We start from the raw sequence: 16,170 nt of genomic DNA on the forward strand, positions 1-16,170 counted from the left end.
TTGAAAAGGGGGAAAAAAAAGTCTTTCCATGGGGTTAGTTTTGTTTTAGGTGGTTGGTTCTTTTTGTTGTTTTTTCTGGGTTTGGGTTGTTTGTTTGCTTTTTTCATTTTTCTAATTTCTTTGCCATTCAAAGGTGTGACTAAATACCGAGATACTGGCATATACTGGTGCCAGGTTTTGCAAGAACGGCATTTGCTTGCCAGAAAGGTATCTTATTTACTCTAGTGAGCTGTCGTAACTCCAGGCCATTCCTTGTCTGACTCACTTGAGTATTGACTTTCCTATTGCAGTTTGAAAGTCGTTTTGGACCAGAGAAGATAGTTTACCTTTGGCAGACAATGCTGCAGAAAGGCTCAGGTGCAAAATGACATGAAACCCACTGCTTGGCCATGTGAATGTTTTTGTACAACCTCATGTATGTTACATACCTCGAGGGTTTCTATAAATGAGGAAGATGCAGTTACTAAACGGCCCTTAGAAGGGTGAATGCTGTTATGCCTAAAGTTAAAGTGAAGCTTAGGCAAGAGACCCTCAAACCACAGCCACTGACAGAAAAGATGGTGACTTCCAAACCTCTCTGGCAGTTCCAGGATGGTTTTTCAGGAACTTTGAACCCCTGCAACTCCGAGAATCCAGCAGAAGTGCAGGCATTGCCTCTGAAGGGTCAGCCTGAAAATGTCGTGGTGCTCATCTGCACCCTTCCTTCAAGCTGAAAGGGTGCAGCAATGCCACGTTGTCTTAGCAGGTCTAACAGACCACGAGTGGGATTCCAGTCTCTGCAAGCGATACAGGGGCATGCCTTTCAAACTCTGTGGTGGGCACTGGCTACTTTGGTGAAGAACTTAATTGTAACCTTGGCTTATTCTTCTAGACCTGTAAAATACAATGTCCTTAAGGGTTTATACACTGTATTTCCTGTAATATTACTCCCTGCTGCTTTCAGTCAGGATCTCTAAAAAAACCCTCAGCAAATACAGAAGCGTTGAAGAGACTAGGTAAGTTGAGTGCACAAGAGGTAATGCAAGGAAGAGAAGGGGAAAAAATAAAAGGAAGTGGATGAAGACAACAGATAGGTGTTAAATAGGTGTAAAACCAACATGCAAAATATTGTGAGCTATGGCTTTTGAGCTTCTTTGGCATGAAATACTCTCTTATGACAAGCTTGTTCAGTGGCCATCTTCTGATGCTGCTGGCTTCTCCCTGCCTCTGTGGGAGGTGGCTGCTGCTGGCAGCAGTGTGTCTCGTGGCATCTTTGGCTGCCCTCTGCTGCAGGCAGGGCTGCACTGTGGCTGAAGCCCCAAAAACTGGCATGCTTAGCCCTGAGTATCAGAGAAGGAAGTGGGAAAGGAGAAGAAGTGACAGATTAGAAACAGAAAGCCAGAAAGCTTCTGGAGCAGAGCAAAGGAATATTAGATACTCCAACTCTTTCATTTTTTTAAGTGTTTAAGTTGACAGGCACTTAAAAGAACAAATCCTCAAGTGTCTCATTTTCCAAGGGAGAAAAAAATTTAGACTTGAGTACTGGCCTGTAGCAATAAGGGAGTTACAGCAATTTTGTACTCCATTTATTACAACTGGTGCCATTTCGCATTACATATTCTTTATCCCTACATGAAATGTATTATCTTCTGCAAGGCACTGTTGTAAATTAAAAAGGCACAAGTCGCTTCTTACAGATGCAACGTGTTCTTTGGCAAAAAAGTCCATCTGGAATGACTAATTCAGCCTACAGGGAAGAGTTAAGGGTTTGAACCCACCAGCTCATATCTGGGCAGATTCCTCAGCCCTTTGCCAGGGGTTTGGTAGTCATCCTTGCAGGACAGGCACAGAGTAGCAGCATACCCAAAATCCAATTTTTTTATTTGTGTAATACAAACATTGGTCATGGTACTACCTTCAGGTTTACTTTAGTAGTTACTTCTGGTTACAGTGCTGCTGCTCTCAGGCACCTCATCTATTTTTCCTGAAGATGTTTATTTTCCTAGAACTGGCACATTCTGAACCAAATGTTACTGTTCTAAAATTCTTAGAAAAACCTTAAAGGAAACTAGCAATACAGCACAACTTTAAAAAAAAAAAAACAAACAACAAAACAAAAACCTAATGCAGTGAAAGAATATAGAAAGCAGCATAACTCATGGTAAAATATCCAAAACCACAGTGTAAGTCATTCTTCCACTGCACGTAATTATGAAGATATTACTGTAGTAAATTCTAACAATATGTGACAGCATCTTGGAAGCGGATAGAAATGAAAAACAGGTTGAATAAGCCACAGTTGGCAAATAAAGCTGGACCATTAACCAGTATGTAAGCTTTGGCAAACAATCCAGTATTGCTTCATGTATTTCAAGTTTAAGATCAAAAGAGACCATTGGCTTATCTCATCCAATCTTTTCAACAATAAAGACCACTGAACTTCACCACATTAGCCTTATGTTGAGTCCAATCTGTCTAAAGTGTGCCTTCCAGGAAAGCACCTAGTGTTGTTTGGTGGATGTTAGGGGGATGCGTGATCCATTAACTTCCTCAGTTTTAAAAATGTTTATCTAGTTGTACTGCATTTTGAAGTTTTTTGAACAGAATTTTTGGTCACTTCATTGGAAAGCTTTTTTTATTCCTCCTTTAAAAACATGTAATGCAGACTGTTACCTCAGAAAACAAGAGGATAAAAACCTCCATTGTTCAACCTTTGTCACAGTTCATTTTCTATTGAGACGCATTTTTGTAACTGTAGTTTACATTAGAAACTTCAGCTCCTTAGAGGCATAATGTGGAATAGCAAAAAACCTTCAAAACCAATTCAATCCCATGTCTTCAAGTAATATACCACTTGGGCACAAGGAATCTCTAGGATTAGAATCAGTTAGATCTTCCACCTCCTCCCTTTCCTGTGTTCTTTGTCCTCATTTCATGCCAAGCTTTCACCAGTGGTTCTCTGTTCTTCCAGATGAGCTCATGGCCATAAGTCACATACCACCTGAGAAAGAAAATACTAGTTAAAACTAACTGCAGTTTTTCTCTGTATCTGAGGAACAGGCTGATGACTAAACTTAAGTAACAAATGCTTAGTATAGGAGACAAGATAAACTGAGGAAGAAAGAACAACATTCCTGGAAAGTGGCAGTGGCAGGTAAGCCGCTTGTTCTCTTGACTCCTAATAGTTAACTTCTTTGCGTTCTTGCTTGTCTCAGTCCTGAGAATAAATGGTTTTCATGCCTTTAATTTCATGCTCTCATGATTTCTATTTCCATTTAAGAGACTGTTAAAACAGTACTGTTGCTTGTGCTAATCCTTACTGACAACACCAAGTAAAAGTATTTTTCTCATATGTAAATACAACTGCCCCATAATGAACAGTGACATTCCAAGTGAATTTTCTTCTATAAACATCTAAATGAAGACTTAATCTATCAAAGTGTTCTAGCTTAATTTATATTCATAGAGAACTATATATGCTGATATATGAATATCAACATAAGTGATTAAGCAGGGGAGGTTATGGTGGAGAGGAGAGGCGGGAGGGGAAGCAACCGCATGGAAATAGGCTGAAGGTTCTCAACACAAGCCTGAATAACAAAAGCACTTTTATATGAGCCATCAGCCAGTGCTAGGTAAACTGGCCATTCCTTTAAATCATGTAGCCGGTTTCCAAAGTGGACACTTGTCTGTGAGGCAATGTATAGAAACTACTTTGGCCATTCAACATATGTCCTACATAGAGGCCCTGTTTTAGGATGAAGTGACCAAAGTGGTCACAGAGTAGAACATATGTAGGTGAGGAAGGCAAGATACTTGTCAACTCACGCCAATTTTTACTGCGACTGCTATCCTATTTTAATAATATATGAATCTGCATTATAATGAACAAGCTGATATAGATACATCATGGCAGCAGGTAGTTACAAATCAGCAAGACTACATCAAATGCATTTGTGATGGCAGAGAAGGGGAGAAAAGGAGACACTGCAGCACAGAACTTACTGACACCAAACTCAAGAAACAGCAAACAAAGGCAAAGCAGTTCGTAGACCAAAATAAAAGTGTCCTCCACCTGTTCTTTGTCCAGCCTAGTCAAATCTCAGGTAGGCTTTTAAAATGCCTACATAAAATGTTTAAAAATGCTCTTAGCAATAAGTGTGCAAATTAAGACAACACTGCAATCAGGTAAAAGGGGAAAAACTCATTAGGTAACGCAGTTCAAACATGGAACAATGCAGAGCTGTTTCCTACAAACTGGTTTCTAGTAGTTCTTCCCAATTAAGAAGGCTTTAGACAAAGACAACGCAGCAACATTGAGAAACAGCAGTAGAGGCTGCTCAAAGGAATTTGGCCTGAGCTTATACTAACTCTGTAGCTCTCTCTAAATTGGCAATTAATTAGAGGAAAAACACAGACAAAGAAATTTTCTTAGCAGTTTAATTCTGAAGTTATTTTAATTTGTCCATGCTGTGTTTTGTGAGAATCTTTTCTGCCTTGTGACTCTCTTCAACGTGCTGGGGAGGGTAGGACAGAGACAGCCAGCCCAGGTTACAGTGACAGGACAATCTGACATCTAATCTAGCATTCTAAGGCAGTTCAGCTCAATTTCTTTCAGTTCTAAGCATCTGTTAACAGAATTTTCCACACAATTTTACAGCACTACAAGGATAACAGTGAGTTGTCTTCAATGCTACTTAAGACAACTTTCCAAAAAAACCCCACACTTCAGAGGTAAGAGGAAGTAAAGAGGAAAAAATATAGGATGAATTTAAATACGAAACAAACAGAAGTTAGTAAATACAGACTTACATTCCAAAGAGAGCTCCCCCAAGATGTGCAGCATGGTCAAAAAGTCTCCAGCCTAGAGCGAGTCCTGCAGTGTCAAATGCAATTATGGCTTTTAAAGCCTGGAAAGGAACAGAACATGGAATGGACAGGATCAGTCACAGCATATAATGGCCACTGGTAACAGCGTTTCCTATTTTGGCACAGAGCAAAAATTTGGGATCAAAAAAACATCCCATAAATTTTATATCAAAGCAATTGCTGTAAAAAAAAAAAAATAAAATTGTTTTAAAACAACAGACTCGGTCCTTAGCCGTACGGTGCTGTCACAATACAGACATGAGCAGTTACAGAATAGTGTGGGGTAGGAATGTGTCCTTTTCAAATACTCAGTCTCTTCCAATCTTCATTTCTAAAGCTACACATACATTCCAAACTCAGGTCAGAAAAAAAAAAGGAAGTTACTTGAAAGAGTACATGCTATAAAAGACACCACAAAATACGTAACTGCAACATTCTCATTCACTAATTCTGACATAGCTTAGACTTATGTGCATCTGTCCTCCTAAACACAACCCTCTAGTGGATGGAACATGTCGGGCAGCATCCCTGTCATCTTATCCCATATAAATTGATCATCGCACTCTCCTAAATGACACATCTGTTGCAAGGTAGAAAAATCAGGATGATAGCGAAAAACTCCACGGCCAGAAACAGCATAAGCAATGGTATACCATCCTCAGGAGACACAAACCACCATAACTAATGATGCAGAATTTTACTACATGCCTCATTCCAAAAAGACCAACAGATTTAATGTTAGGATGAAATGTTACTTTAAGTAGGATTTCTTTCCTTAAGCATATGTGTTAGAATAGCAGCTATATTGCTACACTGGCTTGTTTATTTTAAAAGCTGATTACAGTATATGTAATGTAGGCTAAAGGAGTACCTAAAGTTTAGAAATACAATTACATAGTAGGGCTAAAATTACTTAGGGCTAAAATTATTCCAACGTTTATACTGCAATAGCAAATATTGCTCTTGTTTTACTGTTGCAATGAGTACTTCCTCATGGCAATGCTCTCTGTGGCTCTGCCAGTATTTCTACCCTGGCCATTTTTTTTAGGAAAGATGCAATTAAAGGGTAGCACGCAAAAAACCAGGTCCACTCAAGCAGAAGTGCAAGAAAAACATGAAGGCTACATCTAAGAACACTTGTTCAAATCTGTAAGCTTCACTTACAAAAAATATTAAATCTCATGATCTTGAAATGACAAAGCTTAACTGCTTTAAGTAAAACAACTTTAAGTAGTGGACCAAAGATGATTAACTTATTAAAGCAAGTCAAGATATACATGAGAAGCTTTTCTTAACTGGGGCAGTGGATGTGCTTAAAATAACTTAATGAAACAAAAAAGGAGTCCTAGTACTACAACATGAAGAAAAGCCTCAATAGTTTATTTCTAATCCCAACAGTGTTCTTAAAAGTATCAAAAGATGGTATCCAAATGAGGAGGCAGGTATTCCTCCAGGGCTGGACTGTTATTTCCCTTGAGAATTGAAATTCTGTTTTTCCCATCTTGATAAATTTTTCTTCAAAAAGAGTGTATCAGTATTAGATTAGCCTGTAACAAGTGCTGCTATAAAAAATATCACCCATCAGAAAGATCAGTATGTGTACGCACATTTCCTCAGACAGGTGAACCCGAGTCCCTCCCAACTTCTTTCACCTCTTAGTATCAGATTGAAACAGACCCATGGAGGATGGAATTTAGGATAATTCTAAATTCACTACACACTTGTGTAAAGACTGTGCTAGGCTGCAACAATTCGGAATCGGTCTCCAGGACTTCCATGACCTGTATTCTCTTTCAAAATAAATTTAGCAGCTTAGAAACACAAATGAAGAGGACACATGCTCAGATACTGGAGAGGTATGGGGAAAATGTTTTAAGAATAGGATTTCTTTGAAGTTCAAAGGCACTTACGTTTCCTGCTGTAAATGTGAACATTGGAAGAAATATGATGGCTAGTTTTGCTTCTGGCATCTTTGTACATACGGCTGCAAGGACAGTCATTATAGCTCCTGACTGTAAATACATTAAAATACAAGAAAGTAAGCTGAAATGTTACATAAGGGAAAATTTATTTTTCTGCATGTGAACCTGTTTTCCTTTTGGCTTTTATTTTCAAATGCAGCCCTGTGGTAAATCTTAAAGTACAAAGCACCACAGCAAAGTCCAGAATAAAAATAAAACAAGACATCATTATTTATTTTCAATATCTGAAACTATAAATACTGAAAAAAAAAAAAACCCCTCAGATGCTCTTATATAATTAAGAAATACCTCCCCCCCAATTGTTAAGATAATTTATGTTACTGTGCTTTTTTTCCCCAGTAAACCCTAGAAATCTAACATGTATTAATCAAACACAGACATCTCAGACGAAGGGAATCATCCTGAAGCTTGTACAAAAACAAGGAAAATAACAGATGGACGAGGACAAGAAATCTTTTGTCAGTGAAACAAGCAATTCCCTGGTCTGTACTGAATTGACCATGGGCTTTTGTATCCATGAAATATCTCAATGGAAAGGTTGTGAATAGAGTAAACTAATGCCATGTGCGGCAATTTCAGTAAGTTCAGATCAATAAGACTAATGGAAAGTAACTTGCTCCAGATATGGTTTATTCACAAGATAAAGGGACAATACATAGACAGCACTACCAAAAATTCTAACTTTGGGACAGCTCAACAGATTTTTCCATTCCAATTGAAAAATAAGAATCTGACTTTTGGCTTTTATCAAAGTTATTTAGTAAAGTAAGGTAAGAAGCCTTTAAAACTTGGCAAATGTCTAGGTTCACCTCAAACTTATAACAAGTGTTTTAAAACGTTCTACTACTAAAAATACTTGTAAAGAACAGACAACCATGACACCTCCTCAGCCTGCCTCATATCTTTCATACTGTGAGACTTCTGGCAGGAGTGCTGCCCTTTCTGCACAGCATGCCCTACAACTTCCACTAGTATCACATACTCATTTTGATTGTCTGACTACGTCATCTCTTTCTAAAGTACTCTGTTTTCAATTAGGGAAGACTGGTACACAATTATGAAATAACATTTATGAAATAAGTTATAGAACTGAACTATCTGCTCAGTGACAAGAGGGCCTCCTGTTAAGTACTCATTTATAAGCCACTAGCATTAAGTGGCATTAGTTCTGGGCTGCCACTGCAAGAGAGTTAACATATTTGAAGAATAGGCAAGTTCTTGCACAGGAATCACTGCCTGGTTACCTGGTTTTGGTAAACCTTCCTAGTTTCCATTATCCCAAATATATTCTTGACTTCTAAGCAGGTTAAAGAATACAGCAGGCTTTGAAAATGGCTTCGGAGATCATTATAAGGTCTCCCATATTCTGAGATACTTACAGCTCCAAGAGACGGTTCAAACCTTCCAGTGGCCATTTTAGCAACATAACTGACAAAAGTGGAGATAACCCCTAGAAAGGAAAAATTACTATTGGAAACAAGGCCAGCAATGCAGACAAGCATCAGAAAGTGCAACAATGTTATCTGAACACCTTCCTAAAGAAGGTGGTGTGGGTTTTTGGTTTTTGTTTTTTTGTTTTAATTTGAATTAACTGTCATCTTTTCCCATGAAACTCCCATGAGTCTGTATTAAGAGCTATTTTATTTTTGGTAGCTAAGCACGAATTAAAACCAGATACTTGCATTGTCATGATATTTTGAAGCCCAATATCCTAAACCCGTCAAAATTCTGTATGACAGCAAATAAGTACTGCAGTCAGTATACAGCAATGTGTGGGACTGAACAATGGACATCTGTCATCATACATCTATTAACCATGCACACACTTTTATTGCATGAATACATATTTATATTTTTAAAATGTTGTAAATATATATATATTTAACATTACCAGCAGAAAGATACACTGCAATGAACTGCTCACATCCCAGAAGAGAGACAATGCTGCTGGAAAAACTCCATAAAACATACATATTTGCTGCCATGTGGAATAGAGAGAAGTGACTAAACGTAGAGAGCAGCATAGGAGAACACAGGGCTCCTACAAAAAAGAAAAACAATTAATGGGAAAAAAAAAGAGTCAGTGTTTTAATTTGCTTCAACTTACATGTCATGCAGACTAGAAATTTATCAAGACATACTATAGGCTAATTATGCTTAGAATTCTGAAATACAAGCTATGTAACAAACCCAGAAATGTAACAAATTTCTAATTCCATGCAATACCTTTTGAAAGGTAGAACGTATATCCCAGAGATATGCAAGCTGTACAAACAGCTACTTTAGAAAGTCTTAATTACCTACTGGGGTAGGTTTCATATAAAACATTTATGACATCTCCCATGCTTTGGAAAGGAAAAAAAAGAGATTTTATTTATATATGTACATGGTGAAAGATTTTTAATATATTATATGAGCACCTATATAAAATTATTTTGCTACAGAGATGGACTCAAAAACTAGTTTTCTTTTCAAAAAGCTACTAGCTCTCCTCACTGACACAGCAGCCTTGAAAATGCAAAAAAGCCAATTAGCAGGTTTGAAGGTCAACATTATTTAAAATAGGAGTGTTTGGGATGACTGGGGCTCAGATCTAGATAATAGCTATCTTTAGCTTTGGAGCATGTGTAGGGAATTGGTTGAGTTTCCACTTTTGCAGCAGAAATTAAGAGGATAGCAGAAAGTACTCTCCTAACGCATGTTTGTCTCATCCTTTTAATTCTTTGAAATGAAAACTAATTGTTCTGCCATTAAATATTAGTAACTTGCTTTCCTAAGTTAACCTCTTCAAAACATTTCACACACAGTGAAAGCCAAGTTTGTGTTTTGTTTCTTTTTTTTCCCCGATGTGACCCGAAGCACAGCTTTGAAACAAGGACTCCGTACATAACATACACACTAATGCTTGTCTATTGACAAAAGTGCACATACATGTGACGGATGACTGTTCTATCTGTATCCCGCAGAACATTAAAGGGGGAAAAAAAAATTACATTCACGTCTAGTTTTTGAATGGCATTACACAGTACAATTAATTTTCCTCCTTGCCAAAGAGTGGCATGATTTGCATTCTGTCCAGGAAAGCAGTAGGGGTTGATACCACTGGGACAAGTGCCTCTTCACCTTTACAAAGGCAGGAGCTGCATCCTATTGAATGCAGTAAAAGGCCAGACAGCAGGCAACAGTTCTGACATTAAAATATTTAGAAAAGCATCAGTGTTTTGTTTGTTTGTTTTAAAAAAATCAGATCCATTACTTCTAACATTTTTCCCCTCAAACCATCTCCTGTCTAGAGAGAATGATGTGTTTGGGCATGGCTGAGATTGCTTGTGGGTGATGGAGCTACAAGTAAGCCACGTGTCATCTGAAGCTTCTGCAGTATGATCAAAGGTTCTATTACATCCCAATGTAGAAAAGTCACCCAAAGTACTGTTCACTTACTGGAGGATGGATCTGAGGTGAAATATGTAAACATAATCCGTCGCATGCCAGGCAGCCTCCATAAACAGAATACAAAGACATTTGCAGCTATAATACCTATTAAGGGGGGGTGGGGGGGAAGTATAAAAGCAAATTATGAATGTAACGCACCATAATGTTTACTGTAAACAAGCATTCAAAAGTAAGCTTACAAGAATCATACCTTTTCTTCACTATTCCATTAAAAGCAGTATCCACTTCTTTATAGAGTTTAGAAAAAGCAAAGAAAAATACTGAAAGCTATATTTATATAGTGGAAGTCTTTCAGAAATATGACATTTAATTGCAACTCTATAAACATACAGTGTAATGAATGCAACAGCCCAGAAAAATCTGTACTGAAGACGTTCAAGCTATGGTTTCAAACTTCTATTCCACTGTAGAACCAATGAAACAAGAGCCAGCTTAAGAGGTCTCATTTCTTGCCTCTCTAGCTGCTTATTCCCAAATGCCACCAATCTGCTGCATAGTTGTGTTTAACTGCGCGTGGAGGGGAGAAGACTAGGGGAACCATACAAACACGCAGTACGCATCCTGTCCATTTTTGGGGGAGCTTTGGTTTTGAGGGACTTGTAAAGATGCTGTTTAGAGATCAAGCATAAAAAGTTGAGTGGACATTGCTAAGGCATAGTCACCTCTGGGAGATAGCAAATGTGCAGCTTTTTACTGCACAGATGTTTATTGCGATCTTACTTTATTTTAAATAAGAATGTAAATGATTAGATACGTAATGATGCAAATTTATTGTTTCTTGTTTAAAGTGCCTTCTCCATTTCTATCCAAGCATTTAGGTATTTAAAATGTTTTATAATAGCTAGAAACATTAAAGGGGAAAATAATTGTGATCCCTTTACATAATGGTAAATGTCACATTAATTATTCTCTATTTGAAGTTTGCAGCAAAATGGAAGAACTGTGAAAAGCTATGACATATAAATCCTAGAACCAAAATTTCAATAGAACTCTTCTTTCGACACTCCATCCTCTTCCACCATGCTCTTTTATTAGAGGAAACATTTTCCCTGCATGCTAAACCAAGATGTTACAGAACTGTCAACAATTTCAGTACAGTAAGCGCAGCCTTGTTATGGCAATCAAGGGTATGTGAATGGCTCAGGGTCTAACAACTAGAATTTGTATTGCTTCTTAGATTAACTAGATGTTGAGGGACACTCTAGAGACTACAGAACATGAATCTTCACCACCCATGCCCCAATACAGTATTAGTATCTGTATCGTGACCTGGCTTGCATGTTGAAGAACTCAAAGCATTGTACAAAACTTCTTGACAGCACGTGTTAATTGAGTGGCCTGAGATTATTTTTGCCCAAAACATTCAGCACTTATGCAATCTATTCTTAGACTGGGAGTCAACTTTTCAACTAGTTAGTAAGTTGGTTGAAAATTTTTTTCTAAAATGTTTCTGTAAAACAGTAAATGACATAGAAATAGCATTTAAGTAACCTTCTGCTAACAACCTGCTAATATAGATTCAGTAAATGCTTAACGTAGAATATAAAACAGTAGATACGGCTCAGCTACTTTATTTGGATTTGAATCAAGTTCTCATCAATTTCTCTCCACACATTACATTTATCTTGGGGATTTCAAGTGATGTTAGGCTAACCAATCAAAACTACATCATAACCAAAGGAAAGCTCACAAGATAATTTTTTGCTATTTTACATACGTCATGCTGCAAACAAGAAGCAACTATTAGGGAATTTTATTTCTGCATATCAGTGGAATATATATGCCTATTCCTTCTAAAAGCATTTGCCGTTTTTCACAGTTCCTGAGAAGAATGTTGCCAGGAGAGGATTCTAGCTAATCCTCCACACTCTCTCACACAGATGCACAGGAATTTTTTTAACGCGTACAAAAAATAGTTTGTGAGAAGGAAGTGTAGCAGAACTAAGTGTATGTGCATGCCTAAGTTTACACATGCTTTGTGCCTAACAACCTAAACGTGCTACGAAAGCCGTCTGTTTTAACATACTGTACCTGTTTGCCATATTTCTCTTCCTGTGAATGTCTAATACTTGTAAGCTAACACAAACCTGTCACAGTCCGCTGACCCTCAGTCAGGTTATTCCACCAGCTGTTAACCTGAAACAGAATTGTTGTACATCAGTGCCACTGTAGAGTATTTGCAATTTCAAAAAGTCATGTAAGGCTCTACTTTTTTAAGAATGAAAAGCATTTGTTTGAAATCTGTTAAGTAAATTGGTTTCAAACTTTTTTATTTCTGATTGGTTTAGCTTTTCAAGTTGGCATTTCCTTACTCAAGAATAGTTATCTACCCTCCTTTTCATAAAATATCCCAACACAGATGAAAAGTTTCTTCAAAAAGAATGGGGTTATATCCTTTTACAGAACTCCATGGGTTTACCTCTGCTTGCACTAAACAAGGATCTAGCCCATAATGCTTACTTTAGCAGATTAGCCAAAGTTAGCATAAACCCTGCCTCGACTAAGCCTCACCCTAATGCTGTCTAACATCACACCACCCACCTTTGAGAGATTCCACTTTTGTGCCAGGGTCACTTTTGCAGAGGTGGCTCACAAGATGTGGAATCCATTCCCCCTTGCGTCCAGCTCACCCAGCCCTCCTCCAAGTTTAAAACCCCTGAAAAAGTTTATTTTGAGCGCAGTCAGCCCACAGACAAATTCCACCCCCCTTTCCCTTCCTCAGCTTTCAGAATAATTTTGGACAAATATTTTATTGATAGCTCAATGACCTTCCAACCATATTGATGGGGACAATGTCATAAAAATTATCTGTAGGTTGGAGGCGAGGGCAAATAATGCTGTATGAAACAAACCATTCACTATTTGATATCAAACAACTTCATTACATTTTTTTGCAATGAAGGCACAGGATACAGATACCGGTATCTCCTACAAAGTTGTCCAGTATAAGAACACTGAACAAACATGATTTTTCTACAACACACGAAGTAGATGCCCTCAGAAGCTATTGGGGTATCCTGAACTTTTAAAAATAGAACTTAACCAGTTGAAGATGGGGATTGGGTGTTTAAGCCTATTAACAACAGGGCAGTTTTGGTGCGGTTTTTTTTTTTTTTTTTGGATAGCTAATCACCAGATCTTCCCCATCAGGTTTTGAAGGAAAACAAAAGTATAAAACCAAAATTATTTAAAATATTAGGTGGCAATCACAATCTCACCTGCAGTTCATATACACCAAGCAAGAAAGTATGCTGTAATAGGCATGGCTAGGACAGAGTTAATTTTCTTTACAGCAGCTCATATATGGTGCTGAGTTTTAGACTTTTGACCAAAACAGTACTGATAACGCACTAATGTTCTAGCTTTTGCTTAACAGTGTTTGCACACCACCAAGACATTTCCCGTTTCTCACTCTGCCCCTGCGGTGAATAGATGGGGTGCGCAGTAGGCTGGAAGGGGACACAACCAGGCAGATGACTTGAACTAACCAAAGAGATATTCCCTACCATATAATGTCACGCTCAGCAATAAAAGGGCAAAGAGGGGATTTTAGGAGGTTTAGCCATCTTTTGCTCATGAACTGGCTGGGCATTGGTCTCCCCACAGGAGATGGTGAGCAATTGCCTTTGCATCACTTTTGTTTTCTTCTCTCTTCTCCCACTTATCAAACTATTTTTTGGTTGTTGTTTTATCTTTTCGCCCAAGTTTTCTTGCTTTTATTCTTCCTTTCCTCCTCCCCCATCCCACTGGGGGTTTGTGGGGGAAGTGAGCGAGCAGCTGTGTGGTGCTTTAGCTGCCTGCCAAGGTTAACCCACAACTCATGCCCATTTTGAAAGTACCACAGTGCACACAATTCACATTACAAAAAGAGCTCCTCTGTGTCCTACCCAGGACCCCGTGCTTCTCCAGCTCCACACTCAGCCCTACTTTCCTTGGACAAGCAGACCTGAAAGAGTAATCAGCCTGGTCTATCACAAGCCACAGTAGTAACCTTGAAACAAACATAAAACATACGTGCATGTTTAGTACCGTTTTTAACACTTAATTGAAAACTAAATGACTGATACTTTCAGGATGTCAACTAAATTTATAACAAGTCTCGCAGAACTTACGTTGTTCTTACTGCCCAGACTCCAAAGTGTTTGCATAGAAATGTCAGCTCTCATAAAGAAAAAAAGCCCTCTAAACCCTCATATTTGTGAAGTAAAGGTTGAAAATATGAATGCACTTCAGAAGCCAGAGCATTAAAAAAATCTTACGCTTAAGGGTCAGAATTTAAGCCAGCTCTGTCCTCTTTGGGAATTCATGTTCACTTTTGAGAACACTTAGACCTAGCAAGAATAGATTATTTTTTTTTTTTTAATATTGAAAAAGCAAAAGGTACCTAGTTTAAGATATACAAACTACTACTACTGACCTCTCCTCCCTGCATTTCAGGGTGAAGATGGTATTTTTCTCCAGTATAGCTTTTGCAGTGATACTGTAAGTTACAGTTTTCTAGAACCAACTCTATCAGTTCTTCTTGTAAGGAAACGCATCTACTGTAATTTGCTGAGAACCTATTATTTCTCCAAGTTACAAATCAGGATAAACAGGACAAGTATCTGCTGTACAAATGGTGCTCGCAGATGTGCCTACGCCAGAGCACAGATGCAGTCGTGTTTTACGCTCCCGCAGGGACCCACCCGTGTGCGAACAGGCTGGGCCTGGCTCCGCGTACCTGCTTTCTGAAGTCCCCCCTCTTCTGCGGCCGTATTTTATCCAACCAGTCTGCTCGAGCTTCCTCAAAATAGGTCTGGACCCGCGACTTGAGCGACTCATACTGCCAGATGGCGGCGGATCCGAAGGCAGAGCCTGTGAACTGGGCGATGTCGGATAAAGTCAAAACGAACGCACCACCCCGTGGCTTCGGCCGAGGCTCACCCCGACGTCACGTTACTCGCCGTTTCCAGTTGCTCAGCCCTGAGCAACGCTAGCACGTTAATGGGAACCAAGGCACCCCTGATAGCCGGGGGTCCCGCCACAGAGCCGCCCGCCGGCGCTCCCTGCCCACCCCGCTCCCCCCACGGCCGCGCACGGCAACCCCCGGCCCGCCGGAGCCACTTACCCCCACCGCAAAGAGCAACGGCTTGACCAGGCGGCGCGGCGAGGGGCGGCCGGCGCGGGTGGGCGGCGGCGGCGGGCAGAGGCTGCGGCGCGGGGGCGGCGGGCCAGGCCGGGCCTCGGCGGCGGTGGCGGCAGGGGGCTCCTCGGGCCGCGGCCGCGCCCGGCGGAAACCCTGTCGCTGCCCCAGCAGCGCCGTCAGTCTGCGGGGGGAAAGACGCGGACCGTCAGCACCGCCGCCACCGCCCGCCACCCTCCAGCCGCCCCCTGCCCAGCCCGGCGGTACCTGTGTGGCCGCGGGCCCCAGGCGCGGGCCCAGCACCCCCACGCCATGTTGGGCGCCTCGCCGCGCGCCAAGCTCTTCCGGGGCAGCCGGACGCCATCTTGTGGGCGCCCGGCGGCGCGGCCGGGGGAGCCGCTCGGTCACCCCCAGCGCGCCGGGCGGGGTGCGGCCCGGGGGCTCCCCAGCGCCGCGGGACCGCTCCGTACGGTGGGCGCCCACGGGGGTCCCGGCGCCGTGCCGCTGGGGGGGTGGCATTTGCGGCAGTGCCGCGGCTGCTGCCGGCCGCTGGGTCGGATCCGGCCACGTCCTGCCCCAGCCGCCATGTCGAGAGGGTCGTCCTGGCTCTGCCCCGCCATAGTGGGAGTGGCGCTGCGGGGCGCGGCGCCCCTTTGGCCGCCATGATGAGTGTGGCAGCTCCTTTACCTCCCGGGCCCCCTTGGCGACTAGCGCTGGCGCCACGTAATTAGAGGCTTCCATGGTTTTAATGTCTTCTTTTCTCTA

At 40.8% G+C, this 16,170-nt stretch overlaps 1 protein-coding gene across 1 annotated transcript; it reads right to left on the bottom strand.

Moving 5' to 3' along the window:
* Positions 1–2,596: 2,596 nt before the first annotated feature.
* PARL (presenilin associated rhomboid like) lies at positions 2,597–15,719 on the bottom strand. Its single transcript, XM_050902443.1, has 10 exons — positions 15,673–15,719; positions 15,391–15,589; positions 15,004–15,144; positions 12,371–12,419; positions 10,272–10,367; positions 8,722–8,871; positions 8,210–8,280; positions 6,759–6,860; positions 4,792–4,889; positions 2,597–2,980 (listed from the first exon to the last, which is right to left on the bottom strand). The coding sequence occupies exons 1-10, from the start codon at positions 15,717–15,719 to the stop codon at positions 2,863–2,865; spliced, it is 1,071 nt and encodes a 356-aa protein (XP_050758400.1). The 3' UTR covers positions 2,597–2,862.
* Positions 15,720–16,170: the final 451 nt, after the last annotated feature.

This window comes from Gymnogyps californianus, chromosome 10 (assembly GCF_018139145.2).
Source record: "Gymnogyps californianus isolate 813 chromosome 10, ASM1813914v2, whole genome shotgun sequence".
Lineage (NCBI taxonomy): Eukaryota > Metazoa > Chordata > Aves > Accipitriformes > Cathartidae > Gymnogyps > Gymnogyps californianus.